Source organism: Lampris incognitus, chromosome 1, assembly GCF_029633865.1.
Source record: "Lampris incognitus isolate fLamInc1 chromosome 1, fLamInc1.hap2, whole genome shotgun sequence".
Classification (NCBI taxonomy): domain Eukaryota; kingdom Metazoa; phylum Chordata; class Actinopteri; order Lampriformes; family Lampridae; genus Lampris; species Lampris incognitus.
In genome coordinates this window covers 140,944,405-140,970,997 of record NC_079211.1, presented here as the reverse complement: position 1 = coordinate 140,970,997, position 26,593 = coordinate 140,944,405, and the positions used below count along the sequence as shown (strand labels likewise).

At 43.9% G+C, this 26,593-nt stretch overlaps 1 protein-coding gene across 1 annotated transcript in view; it reads right to left on the bottom strand.

Moving 5' to 3' along the window:
* Positions 1–26,593, bottom strand: part of LOC130115577 (probable E3 ubiquitin-protein ligase HECTD4) — a 76,365-nt gene that overhangs the window by 26,036 nt on the left and 23,736 nt on the right. The window contains exons 18-52 of the mRNA XM_056283294.1: positions 26,228–26,352; positions 25,882–26,035; positions 25,676–25,779; positions 25,373–25,577; positions 25,142–25,261; positions 24,949–25,053; positions 24,681–24,844; positions 23,886–24,131; positions 23,589–23,781; positions 18,529–18,633; positions 18,345–18,433; positions 18,064–18,236; positions 16,720–16,855; positions 16,461–16,605; positions 16,178–16,344; positions 15,664–15,810; positions 15,358–15,542; positions 12,656–12,809; positions 12,244–12,524; positions 11,700–11,889; positions 11,516–11,597; positions 11,194–11,396; positions 9,089–9,224; positions 5,801–5,983; positions 5,485–5,649; positions 5,201–5,370; positions 4,904–5,019; positions 4,653–4,756; positions 4,355–4,516; positions 4,063–4,211; positions 3,832–3,911; positions 3,366–3,529; positions 3,015–3,252; positions 2,610–2,746; positions 2,375–2,501 (exon numbers count right to left, since the gene is read on the bottom strand). Of these exons, the coding sequence (XP_056139269.1) occupies positions 2,375–2,501; positions 2,610–2,746; positions 3,015–3,252; positions 3,366–3,529; positions 3,832–3,911; positions 4,063–4,211; positions 4,355–4,516; positions 4,653–4,756; positions 4,904–5,019; positions 5,201–5,370; positions 5,485–5,649; positions 5,801–5,983; positions 9,089–9,224; positions 11,194–11,396; positions 11,516–11,597; positions 11,700–11,889; positions 12,244–12,524; positions 12,656–12,809; positions 15,358–15,542; positions 15,664–15,810; positions 16,178–16,344; positions 16,461–16,605; positions 16,720–16,855; positions 18,064–18,236; positions 18,345–18,433; positions 18,529–18,633; positions 23,589–23,781; positions 23,886–24,131; positions 24,681–24,844; positions 24,949–25,053; positions 25,142–25,261; positions 25,373–25,577; positions 25,676–25,779; positions 25,882–26,035; positions 26,228–26,352 (5,404 nt within the window). The remainder of the gene's footprint in view (positions 1–2,374; positions 2,502–2,609; positions 2,747–3,014; positions 3,253–3,365; positions 3,530–3,831; positions 3,912–4,062; positions 4,212–4,354; positions 4,517–4,652; positions 4,757–4,903; positions 5,020–5,200; positions 5,371–5,484; positions 5,650–5,800; positions 5,984–9,088; positions 9,225–11,193; positions 11,397–11,515; positions 11,598–11,699; positions 11,890–12,243; positions 12,525–12,655; positions 12,810–15,357; positions 15,543–15,663; positions 15,811–16,177; positions 16,345–16,460; positions 16,606–16,719; positions 16,856–18,063; positions 18,237–18,344; positions 18,434–18,528; positions 18,634–23,588; positions 23,782–23,885; positions 24,132–24,680; positions 24,845–24,948; positions 25,054–25,141; positions 25,262–25,372; positions 25,578–25,675; positions 25,780–25,881; positions 26,036–26,227; positions 26,353–26,593) is intronic.

The following is a 26,593-nucleotide window of genomic DNA, read 5'->3' as shown; positions in this document are numbered from 1 at the left end:
CCCACAACCAACTTAAATCTTTCATAGCCATGTGTTGAGGCAGGACAATAACATTCTTAAGCATCCTGATCACCCAATTAGAGGTTAATTTGAGCTTCTGCTCACCCTCTGAGTCACACCAAAACTGCTATTACTACTCCAAAGGAGTTGAATCAAGTGCAACTGGACTTGGTATATATCCATGAAGACGTTTCGCCTCTCATCCAAGAGGCTTCCTCAGTTCGTGCCTTTCTGACTAGACGAAGCTAGTCTGACTGGCTAGTGATGAGACTCAGAATTTATCCTCTTGGAGTCGTTGTCAGAGCTATAGATGTCCATGACTCTTTGTGTCCCGATGTTTACCACAAAGAGCCATGGACATCTATAGCTCTGACAATGACTCCAAGAGGATAAATTCTGAGTCTCATCACTAGCCAGTCAGACTAGCTTCGTCTAGTCAGAAAGGCACGAACTTAGGAAGCCTCTTGGATGAGAGGCGAAACGTCTTCACGGATATACTATACCAAGTCCAGTTGCACTTGATTCAACTCCTTTGGATAACCATGACCTGGATGAATGAGAACATTCACAGACATGCTATTACTACTACTTTTGGCTGCTCCCGTTAGGGGTCGTCACAGTGGATCATCCGTTTCCATTTCTTCCTGTCCTCTGCATCTTCCTCTGTCACACCAGCCACCTGCATGTCCTCTCTCACCACATCCATAAACCTCCTCTTTGGCTTCCTCTTTTCCTCTTCCCTGGCAGCTCCATATTCAGCATCCTTCTCCCAATATACCCAGCATCTCTCCTCCACACATGTCCAAGCCATCTCGATCTTGCCTCTCTTGCTTTGTCTCCAAACCGTCCAACCTGAGCTGTCCCTCTAATATAATCATTCCTAATCCTGTCCTTCTTCATCACTCCCAATGAAAATCTTAGCATCTTCAACTCTGCCAACTCCAGCGCCGCCTCCTGTCTTTTCGTCAGTGCCACTGTCTCCAAACCATATAACATAGCTGGTCTCACAACAATCTTGTAAACCTTCCCTTTTACTCTTGCTGGTACCCTTCTGTCACAAATCACTCCTTACACTCTTCTCCACCCACTCCACCCTGCCTGCACTCTCTTCTTCACCTCTCTTCTGCACTCCCTGCTACTTTGGGCAGTTGACCCCAAGTATTTAAACTCATATGCCTTCTTCACTTCTACTCCTTGCATCCTCACCATTCCACTGTCCTCCCTCTCATTCATGCATAGGCATTCCGTCCATTCCGTCTTGCTCCTACTGACTTTCATTCCTCTTCTCTCCAGTGCATACCTCCACCTCTCCAGGCTCTCCTCAACCTGTACCCTACTCTCGCTACAGATCACAATGTCATCCGCAAACATCATAGTCCACAGAGACTCCTGCTTGATCTCGTCCATCAACCTGTTCATCATCACTGCAAACAAGAAAGGGCTCAGAGCCGATCCTTGATGTAATCCCACCTCCACCTTGAACCCATCTGTCATTCCAACTGCACACCTCACCAATGTCACACATCCCTCATACATATCCTGCACCACTCCTACATACTTCTCTGCAACTCCTGACTTCCTCATACAATACCACACCTCCTCTCTCGGCACCCTGTCATATGCTTTCTCTAAATCCACAAAGACACAACGTAACTCCTTCTGACCTTCTCTATACTTCTCAATCAACATTCTCAAAGCAAACATCACATCTGTAGTGCTCTTTCATGGCATGAAACCATACTGCTGCTCGCTAATCGTCACCTCTCCTCTTAACCTAGCTTCTATTACTCTTTCCCATATCTTCATGCTTTGGCTGATCAACTTTATACCTCTGTAGTTGCTACAGTTCTGCACATAACCCTTGTTCTTGAAAATCGGTACCAGTATACTTCTTCTCCACTCCTCATGTATCCTCTCACTTTCCAAGATTGTGTTAAACAATCTAGTTAAAAATTCCACAGCCATCTCTCCTAAACACCACCATGCCTCCACGGACCAAAACTCAAGGGTGAAAAACCCAGCCAGGTCCTTTGTACACAGAAATTAGACCACTCCATTTGCACATGAATGACTGTAGTGTCTTCTTCTCATAGAGAAAATTATAGGTTTACACTGAGCAGTTATTGCAGTACACAGAACTGTGTAAGCTTGTCTGGTCTTTTCAATGTAGAAATGTACAGGTGTGGCGAATTTTGTTAATCATATTGTGTATCTATGTTTTTATATTATTTAGCTATCAACTCATCCAGAGACACATTAATTCCTTTTTATGAATAAATCATTACACTGGAATCATCGACTCAACCGTTTCAATCAATTCAACCATATTGTAATCAATCTGTAAGACAGAACCATCCCTAGCATCCTTACTCACCCAACTGCAGAGCCCCTTTGATCTGGTCTAAGCCAGACTTTCTTTCAGCCTCATTGCGGAAGCGTCTGCGAATGGTAGGAAACACCTTGGTCTCCCAGGCCTTAACCAGCAAGGCATAGTGGTCCTCCTGAGGGCAAACATGAATTCAGGCAGTCAAAGAACAGCGGCATTAAAAATACAAAACAAAATCCCAACTGAATATTTGTGGATGTTGAGAGGATTGAATCTTCGTTACTCTGGGGATGTCATCGTCATCCTCGTCATCACTTTCATCATCCGCAATAGGTGGAGGGTGAGGGTCAGGACCAGACGTGACGAGGTTTTCGTAGCTCAGCTCCACTTTGTAGTGGCATGACAGGTCACTGTTGTACTCTGTCCCAATAAGAGAGGACAAAATAAATGTAATTTTTCTGGGAGACGACAAACTGCAAAAAACTGGGAGAAGGAAAAGGCTAGCTGGGACAATAAATAAACTGAAAACTTTAGACCAAACAAAATTAAGGTAATGAAGGGGAAAAACAAATGAAATTGTGCATGTTGTTTAACTATCTTTCAAATAGGTGACATTTTTGCAATTACAAAAAAGCAAGAAAGAGGGGAAAACAATTTCTTAGGAGGATAGGACATGAAAATGGCGTACGTTGCTGAGCAACAGCTACAGCAGCAATGCGACACGGAGGTCCATAGGAGCCGGAGTCAGACGCAACACTCGCACCAGCGTCGTTGTCACTGTCCGAAGCCATAGCAAATGGAAGGGCTTCAAAATTTGCACTTATTTCCTCTGCAAGGTCGACGCACAGGTCGGCAGCATTCCGGTGGGCTTGGCCTTCTGCATAAGCAAATGGCCGGCAACCAAAGTTGGCACGAATCTTTGTATTCTACAAATAAGCAAGTAGTGAACACACATTAGAGTAAGATGTGGGCAAAATTGTAGAGCTTCAAAAAATTCAGAGACAAAGCTTCTGAAGTCAAGCCGCCAACAGTAACCAACCTTTTTCTGAATGTGGACCAGGGGCCACATTCCTCCAGCTACATCCTCAAGGATGGGGCTGAGCCGTTGGCCACAATAGGTGAAGTAGACCCTGCCTTTGGGGGCCTGACCAGGGGGTGGTGGAGTGCCTTCAGATCGCTCCCAGCCTATGCCAGCCACATCGCCTGTGTTTGTGTAAACATAATGTTGTGATTTGTGATACCAGTAATAACACAATAAACCTGCTCACTATAAGTAGTAGAGCTATTCAGTATGCATGATGTGTAGCAAAGAGTAGCAAGATGAGATTACGTTTTGAAAGTATTTTCATTCAAATCCACAAGATAATTTGCTATAAGGCCAACTAAATCAAATAAACTGAAAAGAAGAAAAATAAGAAGTAGAAGAAAAAGGGGAAGAAGCCAAGGAGATGTAGTAGAAGAAGATGATGATAATGGAAACAAAGATAGGAGGTGCCTTGTCTCACCAGGAAGTAGAGCCACGTCCAGCCTGACACTCTTCCACTGCAGCAGACTGGATCCATTATAGTGCACTGCCCTACCATTACTGACAGAGACACAGACAAGACAGAGACGACGGAGGATGGAACAAGACAACAAAAAGGACAGAGGTCAGCTCTCAGGTCAGAGAAAGTGCAGTGGAAAAGCTGACCGAGATGAAATGTCAGGGGGGAGAGGATCCATGAGGAGCAACATACTTATGAAAGAGACAGGTGCCAACAGGGTTGGTCCATGCTCCATCTCTCTTCTCTGCTTCAGTGGCAAAGCCGAAAGACACAATAGGACCGCTGTCCTCCTCAGAGTCTCCATAGGAGACAATCTCAATCTCCCAGTAAAAGGAAGGGGCCTACAGGGAAAAGAAAGAGAAAACCGAATACTGTAGTAAGGATGAGCATCACTGCATGCTTTTAGTCATCATATCAATCAATACTCAACATATTGTCAGAGGATATGTGAATTCAAGGGTCTATTTAACTGCAGTTTCCCCACCTGAACTGGCACTGGTGAGGTGGCATAGATGAAGGTACCTCTGGGCAGTCCCCCCCCAGCACTAGGATCAGCCAAGAAAGTGACGGAGGTGAGCCGGGAGGAGAACATGCATGCTCGGACCGGAGGGAACACTCTGGATGGACACCAGGTGATCTCTTTAGGCTGGTGAAGGAATCAGAGGGGGAGGGTATTCACTGACTGATCTTGCCTATTGAAATGTCTTTCACCTATCACATTGTGTTTGTATGTTTTTATGGATGGATCATTAGCTTAGTGGCAGTCAAATAGTTCAACCCACCTGGCGCCGGTCTGTCTGTAGTGGTGGAGGTGGTGGGCGAGCACAGTCTCGGTATAGCATCCTAACTCTCTCACACTGGGCTTCCACCATGCCAAGACGCTCCCCTGCATGATGAGACAGAGCTCTGTTAAACATACATACAGCAGCCAAAGCAGACAAAATGATGTCACAGCAGAAATACAAAGTTTGCGGCTGTATGTGGAGAGTAAATAAATAATTGATCACAAAACAATTGTGTCAGTAGTGCTCACCAGGGCTGCACTCCTGGGCAACCAGATTGAGCACCTCCACAGCAGCAGGGCACTGCTGGATGAACTCCTCACAGAAGGAGCTATCCTCCAGGAGCTGGGCCATCACCAGGCATGACCTGAAAAAAACAAAAAAGTCATACAGGATACAGAACACACCAAACACATCATGTTACAGTCATTCTATCCTATATTTTGAGAATTTTTTTTTTCTCCTTGAAAATCTTAAACTGAAACAGACAGCTTTACATGTAGCTCTTCAGCTGAAAGATTCATGGTTCCAAACTGTGTTCTAGTAACCTTGTTCTGATTTCAGCCAACAAGCGTACTGCAGCCATAACAGGGCTGGAGCCGTCTCCTGTGGCCGGGAGAGAGGTGTGTATGGAGAGACTGCCTTCCTGTGGCAGCAGCATAGACTGCACTGCCTGCACTACCTTCTCTGTGATAGATAGTTTGTAGAGGGGCAGAGCCTGTGGGGAGGAGAGGAGAGTAAGAGGAGAGGAGGTACAAGAAACTCAGTGTGTTATTTCAGATCAGAGAGGGGGTTGTGGAGTTGCGGAGCCGTTTGATGTTGAATCTCGTACCTCAGATCTCGGTGTGCAGAGGCGAGATATGGGCACTGTCAGGATGTCTGAGGCTTTGCAAGTTCTCCTGTATTCGCAAGAAGGGAACTTTACTGTTGCGATGCCCTCCTGCTCGTTGATAGACATCACTACACCCACAGAACCCAGCACTCCTTTACCAACCACCTGCAAAGCAGATAGAGCAAAGGGTGAGCATTTAAAGATAAACATTCCTTTGCCTTCAGAAGGGGGGAAAAAAATTGGGATGGGAAATACAAAAATATTTTGGTCAATATCCACATGCTGCATTTATACCGATTCATATTTCATGACCCACCTGGACCTCAGACCCAATCTTGATCGTTTCTTTAAACCCCCCAAGGGCACAGAGCGCAGCCACAGCCTGCCTGCCGATCGCTTGCAGTTTAGCCAGCTTCCGACCACTACTGCTGCCGTTCTCCAGGATACTCTCGGAATACTTCCCCAACTGAGGGATAAACATCAGCGCACGGGAGAGTACCTAGCACATCCACAGTGCAAGAAAGTGTTAAAGGATTCCTACTTTATTAAAACATTGTCGGCACATCATTTAAAAGTGAACAGACTAGAAAATTATCCAATGGGGCAATTGTTTCAGCTTCAAAAACCATTAAATATCTCCTTCTTGAAAATGGGAAGCTCACAATGGAGTCAGATATGTCATATGTTATATTAAAATCGTCACAAAACCATGCCTTCTGTTAAGTTAAAATTACTATTTTTCACTTCTAAAAATGTGTTTTCCTTGCCACATCCGCAACTGTTTAGAAATACATGGCTGTTGCAAGCTACAGGAATTCCTGCTTTCAAGTGTGGAAGTTAAGAGAAGACTGGGATGTACTGCACCGACTGCAAAAAAAAAGTTGCTGGAAATCAAATCGGATTTTGGTCATAACATATTCTCAAAATGTATTCTAAATCAACAAAATAAATGAAGATACCTGTGACCATACTCTGCATTTCCCATTTTGGCAAATTAGATATATTATGGTTTGATAAGGCTTAAATCAGTGTTTCTAAACTGGTGGCTGTGACCCCAAAGTGGGTCGCGGACTCGTTCTGAATTGTGGTCTGAATGAATGAATGATTTATTTCAGTCATACATTTGTGTTCATATGTAACAAGATAGGAAAAAAAGAAGAGCGTGTGGTCAAAAAACCCACCTTAACATTATAACACTAGAAAAGCCAACCCTTTAATTCCATGTCAATGCCCAGGCAAATGTGCATATGCGCCTACCAGTGGGGAGCGCTGTTGCAGTAAATGTTTACAGTCAAAATGATATGTACTGGGGTTTCCGGGTAGCGTAGCAGTCTATTCCATTGCCTACCAACACGGGGATTTCAGGTTAGAATCCCTGTGTTACCTTCGGCTTGGTTGGACGTCCCTGCAGACACAATTGGCCGTGTCTGTGGGTGGGAAGCCCGATGTGGGTATGTGTCCTGGTCGCTGCACTAGCGCCTCCTCTGGTCGGTCGGGGTGCCTGTTCAGGGGGGAGGGGGAACTGGGGAGGAATAGCGTGATCTTCTCACGCGCTACGTCCCCCTGTTGAAACTCCTCACTGCCAGGTAAAACAAAGTGGCTGGTGACTCCATATGTATCGGAGGAGGCATGTGGTGGTCTGCAGCCCTCCCTGGATCGGTAGAGGTGGCACAGCGACCGGGACGGCTTGGAGGAGTAGGGTAACTGGCCAAGTACAATTGGGGAGAAAAAAAAAAGGGGGGGGGTATCCACTGCCTACTTTCAATGCAAAAGTATTGAACACCATGCTTTTAAGCTGTAATCTATAAATCCTGTTGTGTTAGTCAAACATAAAAACACAACCAAATCAGTTTCAACACTTATGTTGTAGAAAACAGGTTTATATGATCATTTATCAGCCAACAGGCGCTCAAGCCTTTCTTCTCCGTAGTTGAAACAGAAATCTCATGAGTTCTTTGAAGCGGTTCTTTGCCATCGTCTCTCTGACCAGAAGCTCTCAATATTCAGGTTTCTGCCAAATAGTCTACGAGCATATCCAATGAAAGCTTTCGGTTAATTCATAGACAGACACTGTGTGCCTCGGTCACAATACAGTCCCTGACATGTGTCAGCATGTCCATGTCAAATAAACAAAGGAAGTTGTCAAGCTTACAGGATGTTTTTGTTTTGGCATAATCAGTCGGAGCTGTCTCCGTTAGAATATTATGCAAATGCAGCCTACCTGGTCCCATCCTTGACTGTCTGTTCAACCCAAATCATGCCATCCCATGTCTCATCCCACATCACTCATTCATCAAAATTTTACCACAAACAAGCTTAATCATTATCATCACACTATTGATCTTAGGGCGTATCAGTTATAATTTGTATGACGTTAGTTTCGATGGCTGGTGATTTAGACCGTTGGTGCTTACAGTTAGGATGAGGAGGCCATTCAGCTTTTCAACAGCACGCTAAAGGAGGAGAGCAGATGCTTTCACTTTTGGGTACCTGCGCACATTCACGTATTGTCTGGCTGAAGTGGTCGTCAATAGTCAAAGTCAATCTATCCTGATTTTAGGAACCTGTGCATTTATATCACAAATAATTTGGAAAAGTCATGGAAGATCGATTCTCTTGCATTTTTAGTTTTGGAGAAATAAATATTCTATATAAGTCAGGTTAATCGGCCATACTAAATTGTCCCCAGGTGTGAATGCGTTGGCCCTGTGATGGACTGGCGGCCTGTCCAGGGTGTCTCCCTGCCTGCCGCCCAATGACTGCTGGGATAGGCTCCAGCATCCCGCGACCCGAATCCAGATAAGCGGCTTGGATAATGGATGGATATATTTTTTAAAGGCCTGCGTACATTAACGTGTTCTTTGGTGCAACTCAAAGCAGAGGAACCAGTTGGACACTGAGCATGATCCCCCCAGACTTTGAAACTCTCATCAGGAGTAAAGCACATCCCCAACTATCTCTTTAGCTTCCACAAATGCCTGTTAAGTGAAAACAACCCGTTTAGTAGGCCTACTCGAAGAGATGATCATATTATGTGTGTAAACACAGTTATGATGATCCTTTTATTCATATTCACCAGGATCAGCAACACGCAGTCGTGATGTTCATACTCAGTATATTAAACAGGACCAGTTTGTTATTGCTAGAGTAAAGTGCTCTGAATGCAGGGATGAAAATATTTGTTTATTTTATGTTAAAACATTTTCATGATGACATTGTGTATATGTTTACTAGCCCATTTTTGATAAATAAATTTGTTCGGTTTGAAATAAATAAATAAATAAAATTTGTTCGGTTTTAATTCTATAAAAGTGGGTCGCGACTTAATGACCATGGCAAAATGTGGGTCCCGAGGCCAGACCAGTTGAGAACCACTGGCTTACATGATTGATCATTGGACTGTGTGCCCCTACCCCGGCAACATTTTAATTAGGCCTGGGATAAAAAAAAGTAACCTATCATTTAAGATTGACAGAAAATGTCATCATACATCTAAAACATTATTTGAAATCATTGTCCACTTTGACAAATGAACAAAAGCGTTTCAATTTTCATCACTTTGTGGTATCGAACTCTTAGCAATGTGATGACTGTTTTGCTTTACCTTCTCAGCAGTGCTGGTCCAGATCTGGGCAGTGTTGGACTCTGGAGCAGTGAGCAAGCTGTGCAGCAGGGCAATAACCTCAGCAGCCATGCTATTTGCAACATGGCCACTGATAAACGGTCTGATGGGGTCTGACCTGAACACAAAAGGGTGGGGGATCAATAATTCAGCATCACTGGATTTTTCTGTATTTCTATTACTTATCCTTAATCAAGAGAAGAGCAAGAAATGGCTATGATGATCTTACTGGCAGTTGCAGCATCATAAGTAGGTTATCTCATCCATGGAAGACTTACCTGTTACACTTTTATATTTCAGTAAGAACAGTTTGGGACACACCGAGGAGTCAGTCACTCGTTCTTGTCAATATCTCTCCCTTGATTTAGTGAATACCAAACTATGAGCTGAAAGTGTCTTTATGCATGCTCAATAATCCGGGGAAGAAAATCAAAGAAAGTTGAATCAGTTCATCTGGATACAACGTTTATTGACAGAAACATTTCATCACCCATCTAAGTGACCTCTTCAGTCTAAACTGACTGCAGGTACCCCCATCCTTGTACAGCTGCATAATGACCGAAACCAACGATCAGTTTCATCTGCAAATAAGCTGTCTTCAGTTCATGTACTTCACATACAGGGGGCAGTACTATAGGCAGAGGCATAGGTGTGCTATGGGTTCCCCAGTCTCACCTATAGTGGCCAACTTCGATATGGAGGAAGTAGAAAAGAAGGCTCTGATGTCCTATCCAGGGACACCACCTAGCCATTGGTTCAGATTTGTGGATGACACCTGGGTTAAAATTAAATCTCAGGACGTACCACATTAACTCAGTGGACAACCACATCAAGTTCACCAGGGAGGATGTGAAAAATGACAGGCTACCATTAGACTGTGAAATTACAGTTGGTGATGGGGGACATTTGATGGTTGAGGTTTACCATAAACCAACAAATACTGATCAGTACTTAAGGTCTGACTTTCATCATCCACTGGAGCACAAACTAGGAGTCATCAGGACGCTGTACCTCCGAGCTGACACAGCGGTCAGAGAAGGGGAGAAATCCCACATTAAACAGGCCCTGGTTAAGTGTGGCTATCTTAACTGGGCGTTTGTCAAAGCCAGGAAGACATCCAAACAATGCACCAGCCGATCGAAGAGAGGAGAAGGACAACAGCTGCCTAAGTGTAAACCAGTGCTGATTCTGTATGTGGCCGGAGTGTCGGAAAAGTTGAGACGCGGATTTTCCAAACACCATGTCTCGGTTGCTTTCAAACCCCAAAACATGCCGTGCCAGTAACTGGTTCACCCCAAGGATCGAGTCTCCCAGCACAAACAGAGCAATATAGAGTACGCTGTTAAGTACCAGGAGGATTGCTGTGACTTGTACATTGGGGAAACTAAACAGACACTGGCCAAGAGGATGGCACAACACAGGAGAGCTAACGCGTCAGGCCAGGACTCTGCAGTCTGCATCCATCTACAGGCCAGTAGCCACTCTTTCAAGGATGAGGATGTGCACATCTTTGATAGGCAGGAACACTGGTTTGAATCACCTTACAATGCTGTGATTGCAAACATTCCCAAATCCTGTGAATAGTACACATGGCCATGTAACTCTAGTTAATGGTCACACCCATATTTACATATGAAACTGATCATTGGTTTTGGTCGTTATGCAACTGTATTGTTTATAAGGGTGTGGATACCTGCAGTCAGTTTAGACCGAAAAGGACACTGAGATGAGTGATGAAACATTTCTGTCAATAAACGTTGTGTCCAGATGAACTGATTCAACTTTCTTTGATATGAGCTGAATGCTTTTCACTAATAATTTTTGACATTTTGTCAAGAATCTGTATAAGAACTGTCTTCCTTCCTGAACACTCACGTCTGTGATTTGCTGATAAAAAAAATTATCTTCTTATTCTGCCAATTCTCCCCTGGATTTTTTCTAATGCCCTGTTTAGTTGTATAAAAATGTGTCCAATGTCTTCTTACACAATAGGCCCAAAAACAGTACTTTCAAACAATATGAGCCAAAAATGTGGCAAAAAACATCATATATCATAATAAAACTTGCTAAATAAAGTTCAGAATTACCTGGCAAGCTCTGAGTTCCTGTCCCTACAAACTACAGTCTGGGCAGTCTTCTTCTTATCGCCAGTGGTGATGCCCCCAGTAGTTTCATGGGCCAGCACCTCCACAGGGGGACCCACACTAACTATTAGCCCAGACTGGGCCCACTTGTTGGCCTTCCGAAATGCAGCTGAAGCCTCCTCTGTGATCACCTCACAGCTCCCACTCTAAGAGGGAAGGGGGGTGAGAAAGAATAGAACCGGCACCACAATTCAAAACAACAAGGACTCCATGCTCAACTTTAAACAGTTGGGTTAATGTCTTGTGATCATATAAAAATCCTGACCTTGGTCATGTCTCTGTCCATCTTCACCACTTTCTCCATGTTGGCTCCAGTACCAAGACGAAACGGACGTCCTTCTGAGCTGCTGTACGTCACAGTGTGTATAGAAGTACTCATTTCAGACAAACCAAAGGAAGACTTTGACCAATTGCAGTCAAAATATTGATATACATTATATCAGTCTTACCTGAGAAGTGGTTGTAGGACCTCATGAGATGACTGGTCTTCTCTCTTGTGGATAAAGATTGATAGCTTGCCGTCCACAGCTTCTCCCTCTTCCCCAACATCCTTATCAGATTTGAGAGCTCCTTTGGAACTAGCACGGGACAAGCTGGTGTCTGTCTCAGAGGAGCTGGGGGACAGCAGTGTCTGGCAGCCTGGCAGACAATTTATAGTCAAAATGAGAATCAGCATACTGACAGCAACCTCATGACTGATATCAACCAGAAGACTCTTCTGCACAGCGTTAGTTTCTTTTATTATTTTCAATGGAATGGATCTGCTATTGTGCATCCATGACAGTACTGAGAACTGGGCGTTTTCCATTGCTCAGAGCTCGAAGGGCAATAAATATTCATATTTAAGAAAAGGGCCCATAGCGTCCAACAGGATTTAAATAGTCACTTAGCAACGACAAGAACCTCAACCAGATCTTCCACAGACATTTAATTAGCACTGCTAACTGAGCCTGATGGATACAGAGGCTAAGATGTCATGCCAAGGAAGTTTACCTGGCACAACATAGTCTGCCAGCTTGGCCAGCAGCAAGGCAGCAATACGTGATGCAGGATCACTAGCATCCTGTTGTTCAGCATCCAGCGTGTTGATAGAGTAGCTCCAGGATGGCAGGGCCACATTGCCACAGTCCTCAACGCTCATGAGGGGTAAAGCAGCCCGACACAGCTGTAGGATGATTAGCACCAGCTTTGGAGAGGGTCGCTGATCCAGCAGCAGAGACAAGAGCTTAGACACACATGCTGGCTGGCTAAGAATTGCCTTTCCTATGTGGCTCCTGGTAGCAAGACAATTACATGTAATACATACAAAAGACAAGCAAAAGACAATTAAACATAATATATACATTATGAAGCCATTACACTTAAATGAATGAATGTTGTTTAATAATTTAACCAGAGAATTTACCTCGACAAGTCATTAAGCAGACTGAGCACATCCTGTAGGGCATCGTTGCCTGCTGCTTGATTTCCACAGCACTCTGTGGCACGGGCCAGGTGATTGGTCAGCAGGCTAGACACCTGCCGCGCCAGACCAGAGTGCACTGCATCGGTAGAACCACCTTTGAAGACCAAAGATTACTTACTGTGCTCGGATTACAATGTACCAAACACTTCATAGCAAGTAAAAACCTCATCCCCCCTCCCCCCCCTTTTTTTCTGCCCAATTGCATTTGGCCAATTACCCCACCAATTACTCGGTCGCAGCTCCACCCCCTCTGTCGATCCGGGGAGGGCTGCAGACTACCACATGCCTCCTCCCATACATGTGGAGTGACCAGCCGCTTCTTTTCACCTGACAGTGAGGAGTTTCGCCAGGGGATGTAGCGCATGGGAGGATCACACTATTCCCCCCAGTTCCCCATGAACGGGCGCCCCGACCGACCAGAGGAGGGGCTAGTGTAGTGACCAGGACATATACCCACATCCGGCTTCCCACCCGCAAACACAGCCAATTGTGTCTGTACGGATGCCTGACCAAGCCGGAGGTAACACGGGGATTCGGACAGGAGATCCCCGTGTTGGTAGGCAACGGAATAGACCGCCACGCCACCCGGACACCCCTTATAAAAACCTCATCTAATAGTGAAAACAAGTCACTAACATTTTTTAACTAAAGTATGAGACTTTTGTTAAGTTCTTAGAAGAGAGGAATGAGGTTTGCATACTGAAATGCTTTGTTAAGTTCTTCTCAAAAATATGCCATAGTTCCCAAATTAATTTTCTGGCTCCAGAATTGCACAGCTTTAGAAATTTACAACTGCTGCACACACAGTGCACCCGGAAAGTATTCACACCCCTTCACTTTCCCCACATTTTGTTATGTTACAGTATTATTCCAAAATGGATTAAATTCCTTTTTTTTCTCATCAATCTACACACAATACCCCATAATGACAAAATGAAAAAGGTTTTGTAGAATTTTTTGCAAATTTATTGAAAATAAAAAACTGAAATATTGCATGTACATAAGTATTCACACCCTTTGCTATGACACTCAAAATTGAGCTCAGGTTCATCCTGTTTCCACTGATCATCCTTGAGATGTTTCTACATCTTGATTGGAGTCCACCTCTAGTAAATTCAATTGATTGGACATGATTTGGAAAGGCACACACCTGTCTATATAAGGTCCCACTGTCGACAGTGCATGTCAGAGCAGAAACCAAGCCATGAAGTCAAAGGAATTGTCTGTGGACCTCTGAGACAGGATTGTATCGAGGCACAGATCTGGGGAAGGCTACAACAAAATTTCTACAGCTTTTAAGGTCCCGAAGAGCACAGTGGTCTCAATCATTCGTAAATGGAAGAAGTTTGGATCCACCAGCATTCTTCCTAGAGCCGCCCAGCCAAACTGAGCAATCGGGGGAGAAGGGCCTTGGTCAGGGAGGTGACCAAGAACCCGATGGTCACTGACAGAGCTCCAGCGTTCCTCTGTGGAGATGGGAGAATCTTCCAGAAGGACAACCATCTCTGCAGCACTCCACCAATCAGGCCTTTATGGTAGAGTGGCCAGACGGAAGCCTCTGCAGTAAAAGGCACATGACAGCCCGCTTGGAGTTTGCCAGAAAGCAACTAAAGGAAGGACCCTCAGACCATGAGAAACAAGATTCTCTGATCTAATGAAACCAAGATTGAACTCTTTGGCCTGAATGCCAAACATCACGTCTGGAGGAAACCAGGCACCTCTCATCACCTTGCTAATACCATCCCTACAGTGAAGCGTGGTGGTGGCAGCATCATGCTGTGGGGATGTTTTTCAGCGGCAGGAACTGGGAGACTAGTCAGGATCGAGGGAAAGATGAATGGAGCAAAGTACAGAGAGATCCTTGATGAAAACCTGCTCCAGAGCGCTCAGGACCTCAGACTGGGGCGAAGGTTTACCTTTCAACATGACAACGACCCTAAGCACACAGCCAAGACAACGAAGGAGTGGCTTCGGGACAAGTCTGTGAATGTCCTTGAGTGGCCCAGCCAGAGCCCAGACTTGAACCCCATTGAACATCTCTGGAAAGACCTGAAAATAGCTGTGCAGCGACGCTCCCCATCTAACCTTACAGAGCTCGAGAGGATCTGCAGAGAAGAATGGGAGAAATACCCAAAATATAGGTGTGCCAAGCTTGTAGCTTCATACCCAAGAAGACTTGAGGCTGTAATCGCTGCCAAGGGTGCCTCAACCAAGTATTGAGTAAAGGGTGTGAATACTTATGTACATGGAATATTTCAGTTTTTTATTTTTAATAAATTTGCAAAAATTTCTACAAAGCCTTTTTCGCTTTGTCATTATCGGGTATTGTATGTAGATTGATGAGAAAAAAAAGGAATTTAATCCATTTTGGAATAAGGCTGTAACATAACAAAATGTGGGGAAAGTGAAGGGGTGTGAATACTTTCTGGATGCACTGTATTTATTTATTTATTTTGGTTTTCTCAGGTCGCTTTGGAATGATACAACACACACATATGTACAGACACACACACACACACACACACACACACACACACACACACACACACACACACACACACACATATATATTTATTTATTCCATTTCATTACTTCATACTGAACAGCTAAAATCAGTAAAAAACTACCAAAAGTTGTCATACCTTCCACTTTTTCCCACTCAATACAGCGGTTAGCCAGCACCTGGAAGGCAGCCCAGGCCATAGTGGCCACCTTTTGCTTCTTGGTCTGCTTTTCACTGGAGCTGCATTCCCTCTGGCCGCTAAGGCTACATAGGCGATCCATGAGCTGGACCAGACCACTTCTTACCAGGCACTGCTCCTCACTCCTATCACAACACAGAGATAACCTATGAGAGGGAGTCTGGATTGCTGGGGGGATTATGTCAAGAGTAATGCAGATGTAAACTGAGCCGGAGATAGTGGCAAAGAGCAAATGGGTTCTCTTGCCTTGTGTATGGAATTGTGCAAAGCATGCCAATACTGTTGGCACAAGCAATAGGATAACGAGCACATAGTGACACTACGGATGTCATGGTCTCCCCAAAGGCCTCCTGCACCTGCTCCACCATTCCGCCACAGGTCAGCTCCTCAATCCTATATAGATAAGATTATTTAGTTTTTTAAATATACTTAATTAATACACAGCAAATGGCATCAGAAATTGTTAGTCCATCATACGAGCAGTCGTACTGAGTGTTTCCTATAGAATTTTTTGCACAGTTCTGCAACCCACAGCAGGTTCACTCCTAAGCCTGATCTTGGATCAGTCCCAGTGGGTGCTGCACTTTGAGAATAGTTCTTCTTTAGATATCTCATTATCATGACACAGACAATTATACTTACAATTTAGCCGAGTTGCTCTGTAATTTGTTTTTGTGTTGAGCAATAAGGCCAATAACCCCTTTTTGATGTTTATCTGTATTGGTTTGACTGTACAAGCATGTTAGTGAGCTTCTCTTGCCTTGGGCCACCTTGCAGCACCATGGTGACAGGTCCCACAAGGTGGGTGACTCCACCCACTCTGACAGCAGCAGTAAGCAGCTCCCTCATATGAACTAGTGCCTGCTTTCGTGTGCTGCCACGTCTCCAGCGTGTCTGTGCAGCCGACAGGAAACTGCTACTGGACACCTACAGAAGCAGTGGTCCTCACAGGTCATAATGTGTTGGAGACTTTCAAGACAAGTGTAAAACAAATAATAAAAATCAGTGACACTGTACTCTGCAGCAAAAGGTTAGCGACTCACAGCCTGATCAGGCGTCGTCCCAATAAAGGCAAAGAGTTGTCCCAGCAGCACACTGTACGTTGGCTTGTCGCGGCTGTCCTCAATGGCCAGCGACTGCAGCAGGGTGAAGGAGCTACTGCGGTGACTAGCAGGATGGTGTCGCCTCCTAGATGCAAAAAAAATAAAAAAATAAAAAAACCAAGTGAATAAATAGTTATTTCACCAATTTTCTTATCATCCTCTATATTATCCAAACCATCAAAGATAAACAATGAAATACCTTTGGGAGGCATGTGTGAACTCCAAATCCTGGTTGGCAATCATCTCCAAGTCAGAGGGAGCAGACATGCTGCGCAGGAAGACTGGTTGCTTCACAATAGGGATTACCCCCTTGGTGTCAGACACAGACTTGCAGGCTGACACAGAGGTGTTCAAAAATTAAAACTGACAAACAAAAAGTCTGTAATCTGTTCAATTTGAAATGTTTACAATATTTTAAAAGGAGCTATGTGTAATTCTACTTGAATCCTGACTTCTGTCATACAGCGATGTCAAAAACAAAATCAAATCATAGCAAATAATACGAGCAAATTCAATCAAAAGGTAGCGGATGCACATTATGTTTGCCAACATTTGCAATGTTTCAATGCCCTCGGTAGATATTGCTAACTGCTATAGGTGCACAATTTGCTGAGAACTGCAAGATCAGGCAAGTCCTTCTGGGGAAACAGCATCAAACATGACAAAAACTAAGCAGGCCCAGCTCTTTTGTTTTTGAAAGCAAAAATCTTGGGAGTAGGGAGACCGAATTGTTTGTTTCATTCAATATTGTTAAGCAGCCCCTGCTGAGATCTACTCGTCATGGGCCAGGATTTTATCTAAATGTGAGTAAAGTCAGCTGACAATTACAAAAAAAATCTACAAAAATTTTAGAATTCAAGCACAATGGCATCATACTTAGTCCTGAAATTTCTGGCAAGATTGTTTTAGTCATCGACTATTACTGTATGCCAAAGATCATGTATTAGAAAGCTTCAACTTCTAAAAAGTTTACGAAATCAGTAGTGTTAATTTTGGCAGGAATTTTCAATTTAGTTTTAGTCTTAAGTCTTTTCCTGAAATCTGTAATTAGTTTTAGTCTTGTTTTAAGTTAATTATTTTACCTTAGTTTTAGTCAAGTTACTTTGGCTCTCATTATGGGCAAGAGGCATGCCACCACAATGCGATCAACTCAATGCAGAACATGATCCTCTCTCCTCTAATGACAAGGATGCACTATCGTAGCTGGATTTTGCAGAAAAGATGCATCCATTTCATTGGATAAAGTGGAACAATTTCTTGGATTGATGCCTGCCTGCACCCCTTGTGATCTTTAGAAATTAGCTGTCCGTCCCTACAGTACTGACATTTTCTTGTAGCCATATTTTGTCGGGGGAAATTACAGAGGTTCCGTTGCAGTTTTTGCTTCCAAGAAGTTAGTCGAGTTAACTTATATGGTTTCATCATTGTCGCGAAAAAAGGGTCATCAACAAATACTTGCAAAAATTTTCGTTGAAAGAATTAACACGTGATTACCCCCAAAACGACAGTAAGACCAATTTTAGACCTAGAGGATGATGTGTACCTGGTCCTGGTGTGCCGGCAGGAGTGGTGGTCAGGCTTCTGCAGTGTGGAGCTATAGTTACATGGAGCAGCAGCTCTGTGCGGTTCATCAGGCTCTTCACAAGGGTTTTGGTTTTGGCCAGTGGGCATGTTGTGCTAAGGTGCATGGAATTCACTTCCTGGAAGAACTTTTCCCTGTTGGCACAGACGCATTAAGTTATAGCAGGGAGCAGACCATATCATCTCTGAGAAGGGGACACCGTCTCACCAACTAGGTACTGGCATCATTTTGAAATTCATTACCTCAGTGCCAGGACAACATTTTCCAAATCACTGAAATCAAGTGGGACCTCCTTCAGGGAACAAAGCAATTCCAACTCCTTAATTTTGTTCTGGAGAATGAAACGATAAATTGTGTCAGAATCACAGCATGTGGCAGATAATCTCTAGAAAGTGAGTTGGAGAGGTGTGTAGGGATGGCATGTACCTCAAAGAAGTGGTAGTCATGGAAGAAAGGAGTGTTGTTCTCCAGCTTTCCCTGCTGGGCCTCCTCTACCTCGTTCTGCCACTTCTGTTCCAACTCTGCTACACTCTGAAGAGTTACACAAAATCTACTTAACAAAGTCACATTTTATTCGCTATAATGTTGAATGCGGTTCATGGCTTAGATTTTCACCTTAACCTTGCCAAAAACCCCGTAAAGATGAGATAGAGGGTTTCAAATATTTTCAATTAATAAACTTCAAATATTTCCTTCCATTTGTTTTTGTAATTAGCTCACAGAATAGCATCACCAAATATGACAAAAGAGCATCAAGTTTCACCAATGATACAAAGAGTAACAACAGTTACAGCTGCTTACACGGTTGTGTTGTCACAGAATACATACAAGTAAGGCTGTTACGTATTCAGAATACAGAAATGAAGTATTTGTATTCAGGCCATGTTACATTTCGAAAGACCAATATTCAGATCAACAGTTCATGATTTTTGAGGAGAATACTTTTAGTATACTATCCTAATACTTCCCTCGTAAAGAGCGTTGGTGTTATGGGTGGTACCATGTTCAAGGTTTTTATTGTCATGAGCACACTAAATGCTAATATAACCAAATGCCAATATAATACCTAATAAATGTGTTCAAGTTCCGTTGGCAGGCGAGCTCACGTGAAAACTGAAAACCAAATGAAGGGAATTATCTTTTAAAGGGTCGGCTAAAGCTGCAGTCTGCAATTCAGCAATGAGAAAACGCATGGAAAATGTCTAATTTGCTGCAACAGACTTACTCTATGCATAGCTCATGTACTGCGTTAGTGTGCATGTGTCTTGTGTACAGTTCCTGTGTGTACACTTGTGTTTCTCATTCATGAAAGTAATAACAATAATAATAGTAATAGTGGAAAAGCCCCCCCATGGTGAAACTTAGATGTGCTCAGATTTGTTGGTACCACTCCTCAAATGAAAAATGCACAACATTCTCTGAAGAAGGTGACAGAAGTGGCATCCACCATTGTTTATCCCATATTTCATAAGAATCAAACTAGGCTTTTGCTTTTTTTATTCAACATAATATTGTAAATAATACAACAAATGAAAATGGCATGGACAAAAATGATGGGAACCGTAACCCAATATTTTGTTGCACAAACTTTAGAGGCAATCACTGCAATCAAACGTTTTCTGCAGCTCTCAATGAGACTTCGGCACCGGTTACCAGCCCCACTCTTCCTGAGCAAACTGCTCCAGCTAGCTCAGGTTTGATGGGTGCTTTCTCCGGCTCTTTCCATAGATGTTTGATAGGATTCAGATCAAAAGTCAGAAGGCCACTTCAGAATAGTCCAATGTTTTGGGGGCACCCCGGTGGCTCACCTGGTAGAGCATGTCCCACATAAGGCTGAGTCCTTACCGCAGTGGCCTGGGCTTGAATCCAGCCCAGGCCCTTTGCTGCATCTCATCCCCTCTCCCCCCTGCCGTTTTTTTTTTTTAAATAAATGTATTTCTAGTTTTTCCCCTTATCCCACCCGATTAACCCAATGACATATGGCCGGAACTCTTGTCGAATAACCCCCCTGGCTCACGTTACCACAGGAAGGAGATAGTCGTAACACCAGCTACCTTCAAACTCGTGTCGGCTGCTCTCGCCATTTTACACGCTGAAGCCTCGCATGGATTGCATTACCCTCAGGCCGCGAAGGAGACGTAGGGAGAATGCTTTTGGTTGCAGGCGCCCGGGTGGGCCAGAGGGGTCACTGGAGAACGACGAGTCCCCGAACACTACACCGATCTACACCCACTATCCCTCGGGTAAGGGTGGCCTAATGAATGCCTTACCCCGTGGACGCTCTGGCCGTGACTGGTTACGGCGAGTCTGGAATACGAACCTCCCAGCAAATGACGAGTGGGTTGCAAGACCGGCGGTTTATTCTGCTCGGCCATCAGAGCGCCCCCCCCCCCTGCCTTTTCTGTCTCTCTCAACTATCACTATCTAAAAATGGCAGAAAATGCCAAAAAAAAAAAATACAATAAAAAAAAAAAAGAATAGTTCAATGTTTTGTTCTTATCCATTGTTGGGTGCTTTTAGCTGTGTTTTGGGTCATTTTGGGTCCTGTTGGAGGATCCATGACCTGCGACTAGAGAGAGCTTTCTGACACTGGGCAGTATGTTTCACTCCAGAATGCCTGGATAGTCTTGAGATTTCATTGTGCCATGCACAGATTCAAGGCACTTTGCCAGGCAAAGAAAAGCAGCCCCAAAACATAACCGGGCCTCCTCAATGTTTCACTGTAGGTATGCTGTGCTTTTCTTTAAAAGGTTTTTTTTCTCCATCTGTGAACATTGAGCTGATGTGACTTTTCAAAAAGCTCCAGTTTTGAGTAATCTGTCCAAAGGACATTCTCCCGAAAGGATTGTGACTTGTCAATATGCATTTTAGCAAGTCTGGCATTTTGATGTTTTTTTTTTTTAAGTGGAGTCCTCCGGGGTCTTCTTCCATAGAGCCCACTTTTGCTCAAAAAGTGATGGATGGTGCGATTAGAAACTGACATACCTTCACTATGGAGTTGAGCTTGTATCTCTTTGGCAGTTAACCTTTTTCTACCATTCGCACTATCATTCTGTTCAGTCTGGGGTCGATTTTCCTCTTGCGGCCGCGCCCAGGGAGGTTGGCTAAAGTACCACGGACCGTAAAATTCTTAATAATATTTGCAACTGTTGTCACAGGAACATCAAACTGCTTAGAGATGGTCTTGTAGCCTGTGACTACTTTTCTCCATTTAAATAGGCTGAATGACTGATTACAAGATTGTGGAGACATGTGTGATACTAATTAAAGAAATTAATTAATTTGAAATATCACTATAATCCAATTATTTATTATCTTTCCTAATGTGTCCAGACCATTTTAGAATATCTTTGTAGAATAAGCAATAATTAATGTATTTTCACAGCTTCTTTGCTTTATTCAATGACCTAACAAAGGCATGCAAGTATACATGACAAAATAGGCTTTAATTTCACCACTTTTCAGGAGGAATGAAGCAAGGATGCCAACAAATTTGAGCACACTTGTATATGCCCTGGTGCTGACCCTGCTCCCAAGTAAAAGTAACGATACAATCTTTTAATAAAACTATTAATTTCAAATTAGCATGTGCACAGTTCCTCCTGTGTACACCAACAGTCGGTAGATTGGATGATGGTCAACACTTATTGAGATAATGGCATGAAAATACCGGTAACACCAAGGCATAAGCAAAAATGTGACATAAATAATATTAGAGATACAACAGAAGTGTTTCACGCGTGCCTTTTGAAGATGTATTATACATGTAATCTGAATAAGTTGTCTTCTGCATTTGACCCCTAACTACTTATGAGTAGTGGGCAGCCACGGTCCGGCGCCCAGGACAATTGCTCTTTTTCAGTATTCTAACTGAATACATGACTCCACGCTTTCCCCAACCATGGGGTCACCTGAAATTTCTATTAATTGATCAATACAAACAATAATTATCATTATAACCATTAAAACAACTAAACATATGGACGTTTCCTTGCAACAGTATTACAAGCTATTACAGGATCGAAAACAAATTAATTTTAGCAAAAAATTCTGTGTTTGGAATTTCTGTGGTCACTAGAGGTTTGTGACGTCAAAGTGGGGTCACGAGCCAAAAAAGGTTGGGAACCACTGTGTTAATTCATTACATTTAGGGCAGTGTATCAGTATTCATGCACTTAATACCTTTCTGAAGTATTCTGCCCAACCCTGGTTGCTTATAACATCAGTTCCAGTGCAGAGGGATGGTGAATAAAGGGAACTGGCCAAACGCTATTTTATTTTTATGCACTTGTATGGGCCTTTATTCTCTGTGCTATCCTAAGCTGCTCACTCTGCAGAGAGAACCCTGCTGTTAACCGTCTTATTTTAAAACAAAGCATGTGTTTGATAGATTTTTATATTCCCTGTTGCTAGCTGGTGAATAGCTACAGTAACTGGCATCTGCTCAACTGTAAACAGTCTCCTGCAATATACTGCCATTTATTGACACCCTGGAAGCCATGCGTATCAGCTACGGACTATGGGGTATCGGTGTCTTTGGTGACCCATAATGACATAGGCAAATCGGGGGGAGGGTGATCATAATGTGTGTTTTATCCCGGAGGAAAGATAAATTTTCTTACTCAAAGCCATGTGACATAGTCTCTTTTTGATTTTGATTGATTTTTTTCTCAACAGCAACAGTTTACTAGCTCTTTAAGTCTGTCTTACAACATTATCTTAATGAACTATGCAAAAACCTCATCTATTAAAACCTTCCCTATTGGCTTCGGTGCAATGCTTATTCCCCGGCCAGCTAAAGATATGCCAACACTTAAAAAAATATTTTTGTGATTCTCCCGTTTACTTCAAGCTTCAGATAGACAAAAAAGGTGCACAATTTTTGTTTGATCTCCCCCCTTTTTTTTTCTTCCCCCAACTGCACTTGGCCAAATACCCCATTTTTCCGAGCCGTCCCGGTCGCTGCTCCACCCTCTCTGCCGATTTGGGGAGGGCTGCAGACTACCACATGCTTCCTCCAATACATGTGGAGCCGCCAGCCGCTTCTTTTCACCTGACAGTGAGGAGTTTCACCAGGGGGATGTAGCACGTGGGAGAATCACGCTATTCCCCTCTGTTCCCCCTCCCCCCCGATCAGGCACCCCAACCAACCAGAAGAGGTGTTAGTGCAGCGACCAGGACACATACCCACATCGGGCTTCCCACCCGCAGACACGGCCAATTGTGTCTGTAGGGATGCCTAACCAAGTTGGAGGTAACACAGGGATTCGAACCGGCGACCCATGTGTTGGTAGGCAACGGAATAGACCGCTATGCTACCCGGATGCCCAGGGGGGGCTGCACAATCTTAATACTGCATTGCCATGACAGGCTAGGGTATGTATTTTAAAGAATTTAATTTAAATGATTGTTGCTGAATGAGCTTACCATTAACAACCACAGCTTTTGTTGTATCATGGATATACAATTATTTGACAGCAATTTACCTGCAGTTGTCTCTCCATAGCATTGATCTTCTTGAAGGTCTCTGCCATAATCTTACAGACGAGGTCATATTCCTCAGCATGTTCCTCACGGTACTGGTAGTTGACAAGTGACTGAAGGGCATCAACCAGTGTCAAATGTTTTATCACACAAGATACTATAACCTCCTCCATGACATCTGGCCTGATCACCTCCCTGAGAAGAACAAGAGGGAGAGTGGTTAAGATTAAAAGCCTGTAAATGCACTGAACTAGAGAGCTAAAAAGAGTCTTACAATGCAAGACCTATGAATATCTTACTTGATGCTGGGACGGAACTGTGGCCGAGCCCTTCCAGATACCTCTCGTAGCCTGCTCATGACGCCGGGAGGCAAGCGGATGCGAGGCAAGTCAAAGTAGGTCCCTGGCATGAGGCCTGGGGGTGGGATGAGCACATCTGAGGGGTACGTGAACTCCCTGTCTTCATCAATGGTGAGCGGTAGGGGTGAGGGGCTGGGCGTGAGAGCAGGGGAAATGGCACCATTGGCCTCGACCTGCCACTGACATCTAAAAAAAAAAAAAAAAAACTATAAGAGTGCACTCAGTAGAGTGCAGATCCCCACCAAGGGTATCGCCCCTTCTCCAGAGCTCGGACTTAGCAACAAATCACCCCTTTTTTCACCTACTTGGATAAGGGAAAATACGGAGGCACTGCCTAGGTATCTCTCCTTCTCGGACAAAAAACTAACTGAGGAGTTAGCACTCAACTGCATTGTAAAACAGGTTTTTCGATGGTTTTAAATCACCGCAACCATGAGAGGTCCTTCATCATACAGTCATAACTGTGCACCAAACATTTTAGGTAGGTCCAGTATACACACATACGCGCACACGCACACGCACACACACACACACACACACACACACACACACACACACACACACACACACCCTTTCCCAGCTATCTGCCTGGCAGGGATAATGAAGGTATCCCACCATTCTAAGATGTTACAATATTTTTTGTCTTACTACGTTGATCCCATTTTTCTAGGGCAAATTAATATTGGTTGAATAACTGGATTTTTTGGTTCTCTTTTTCTAATTTAGCTCTGTCACCTTTGGAGGAGCTTGGAGCAGAGCAAATCATGGCAGGCTTCCTCCTCTCTCGTCACCTCGGGTCCATTATACAGGATGCGAAGCATGGAACAAGCTAGCACTGACAGACCCAATGCCAGGTCTGCCAGAAATGGAAGGCCTCCAGAGACATCCTCAGAGGATTCCTGACGAGACAAAAAAACAAAATGCAGGACTAGTCAGTGCATACAAGATTCCAAAAATGCCATTACAATTGTCCAGCCAGGCGGAGAGGCTTGGGACATTTTACCTGGGCTCTGACAGTGCATGAGAATCCCCACATGGCTTTGTCAGGGGTGTTGTGTTCACGTCCGCTCCTCATCTCAAATGAGAAGGTCACAGTATCCCCCTCAACCTACAGTAACAAATGGGAAAGGCTGTAGCACTTTAAAACTTTATGTGTCCACTGTGTGTACAGAGTGCATCTGTGAAACCCCTTTTACCTTGACAAGGTCTTTAGGCCAACCTGTGCCAAGGACGCTGCGACTTCCGTAGCCCAATGTGTTTCCTCCATACTCTGTTACCTTGCGGCTGTTGGTGTTTGGGCCAGCATAGATAACCAACTGAAATATAAGAAATTCTGTTCAGTGGGTTCTTATGCATGAGCAACATTATGCACTGTATGCAACATTGGCCTACATTTTGCAATAACCTCACGGTGACATAGTCGGTACCTTGTCGTAGTCATACTGTGAGGAGCAGCGGGAGTCAAAGCGGAGGTACAAGCAGCGAGCCCCTGGGATGTGTACAGTCTCTTTGAACTTATAGTTGTCTCGCACCGGATGCACCGTCTCCACGGTCTTCCCAGCAGCCCATGGGGCAGGGATTTTCAGTCCAGTCAAGAATCCCGGCTCTTCCCGTTCATCAAGGATTCTGAAACTAAGGACAGGATGGAGAACAAATGCCACAAATGACTGCAGAAAACCGGGCTTATGATACGAAAATAATATTTTTATAATGCACCTTCAGAAACTTACTTGTCTTCAGCAGCAGATGTCTTTGCCCCCTGCCCTTGAGAACTAGATGCAGGTGAAGACCCCTCAGAAAAAAGTGGAGACTGGGTCTTCAGTAAGAGGGCAGTCTGGAAAACAGACAAGGAAAAGCTTGATGATTGCTTTCCTCAGTCATCATTTAATTTCAAAGCAGGATATTCATGGTCTATTGTATTGAGCAACATTCCAACCTGACTTGTGTAGAGCACTAGCTGGACCAGCTGAGGCATGAGGGCGTCAGCGAGGGTGAGGGTCTGCAGATTAGGGTGCATCAGGGAGGTGAGTAACACTGGAAGGAGGTGTCCCAGCATGGTGGCCTTGGTTATTTGCTCCAGGCCTTTCAACCTAGTATGTGAAGAGAACAGGCAACCATGGCATGGAAAGTTGTAACATCACCTTAAGAATCACTGCCAGATGCAGAAAGCTTAAACATTTGCCAAAAAAGCCAAGGACAAACTTGCTAAAGAGAAGAGAAGACAAAATCAGCTAAAATGTTAAGATAAAGAACCTTTAAAAACAGACGAGGTAAAGATTTACCTGGTTTCTCTGTCAGTGATGTCACTGTTGATGAGAGCTGTGGTTACCTGCTGCAACGTCTCCAACACCTCATCACACCCCACCAGAATCTTGGTGGCCAGGGACAGGATACTGCTCTGCAGCTCCTGGGAACAACATACAGTACAGGCCCACACTTCCGTAACACTGCCTCCAAGTTTTTCTCATAAATTTAAAAAAAAATGTCTGTTTTAATATGACAAGTGTACATGTTACAAGTCCTAACTTTACCCTTATACATAAAAGGTAGGAAAATAAACAAACATAAGAGCACAAAACAATCTGGGCTCTTAACACAAGGATAGGACTATTCTCAGTTTTTATTCATTAATCAATAACCACAATCAT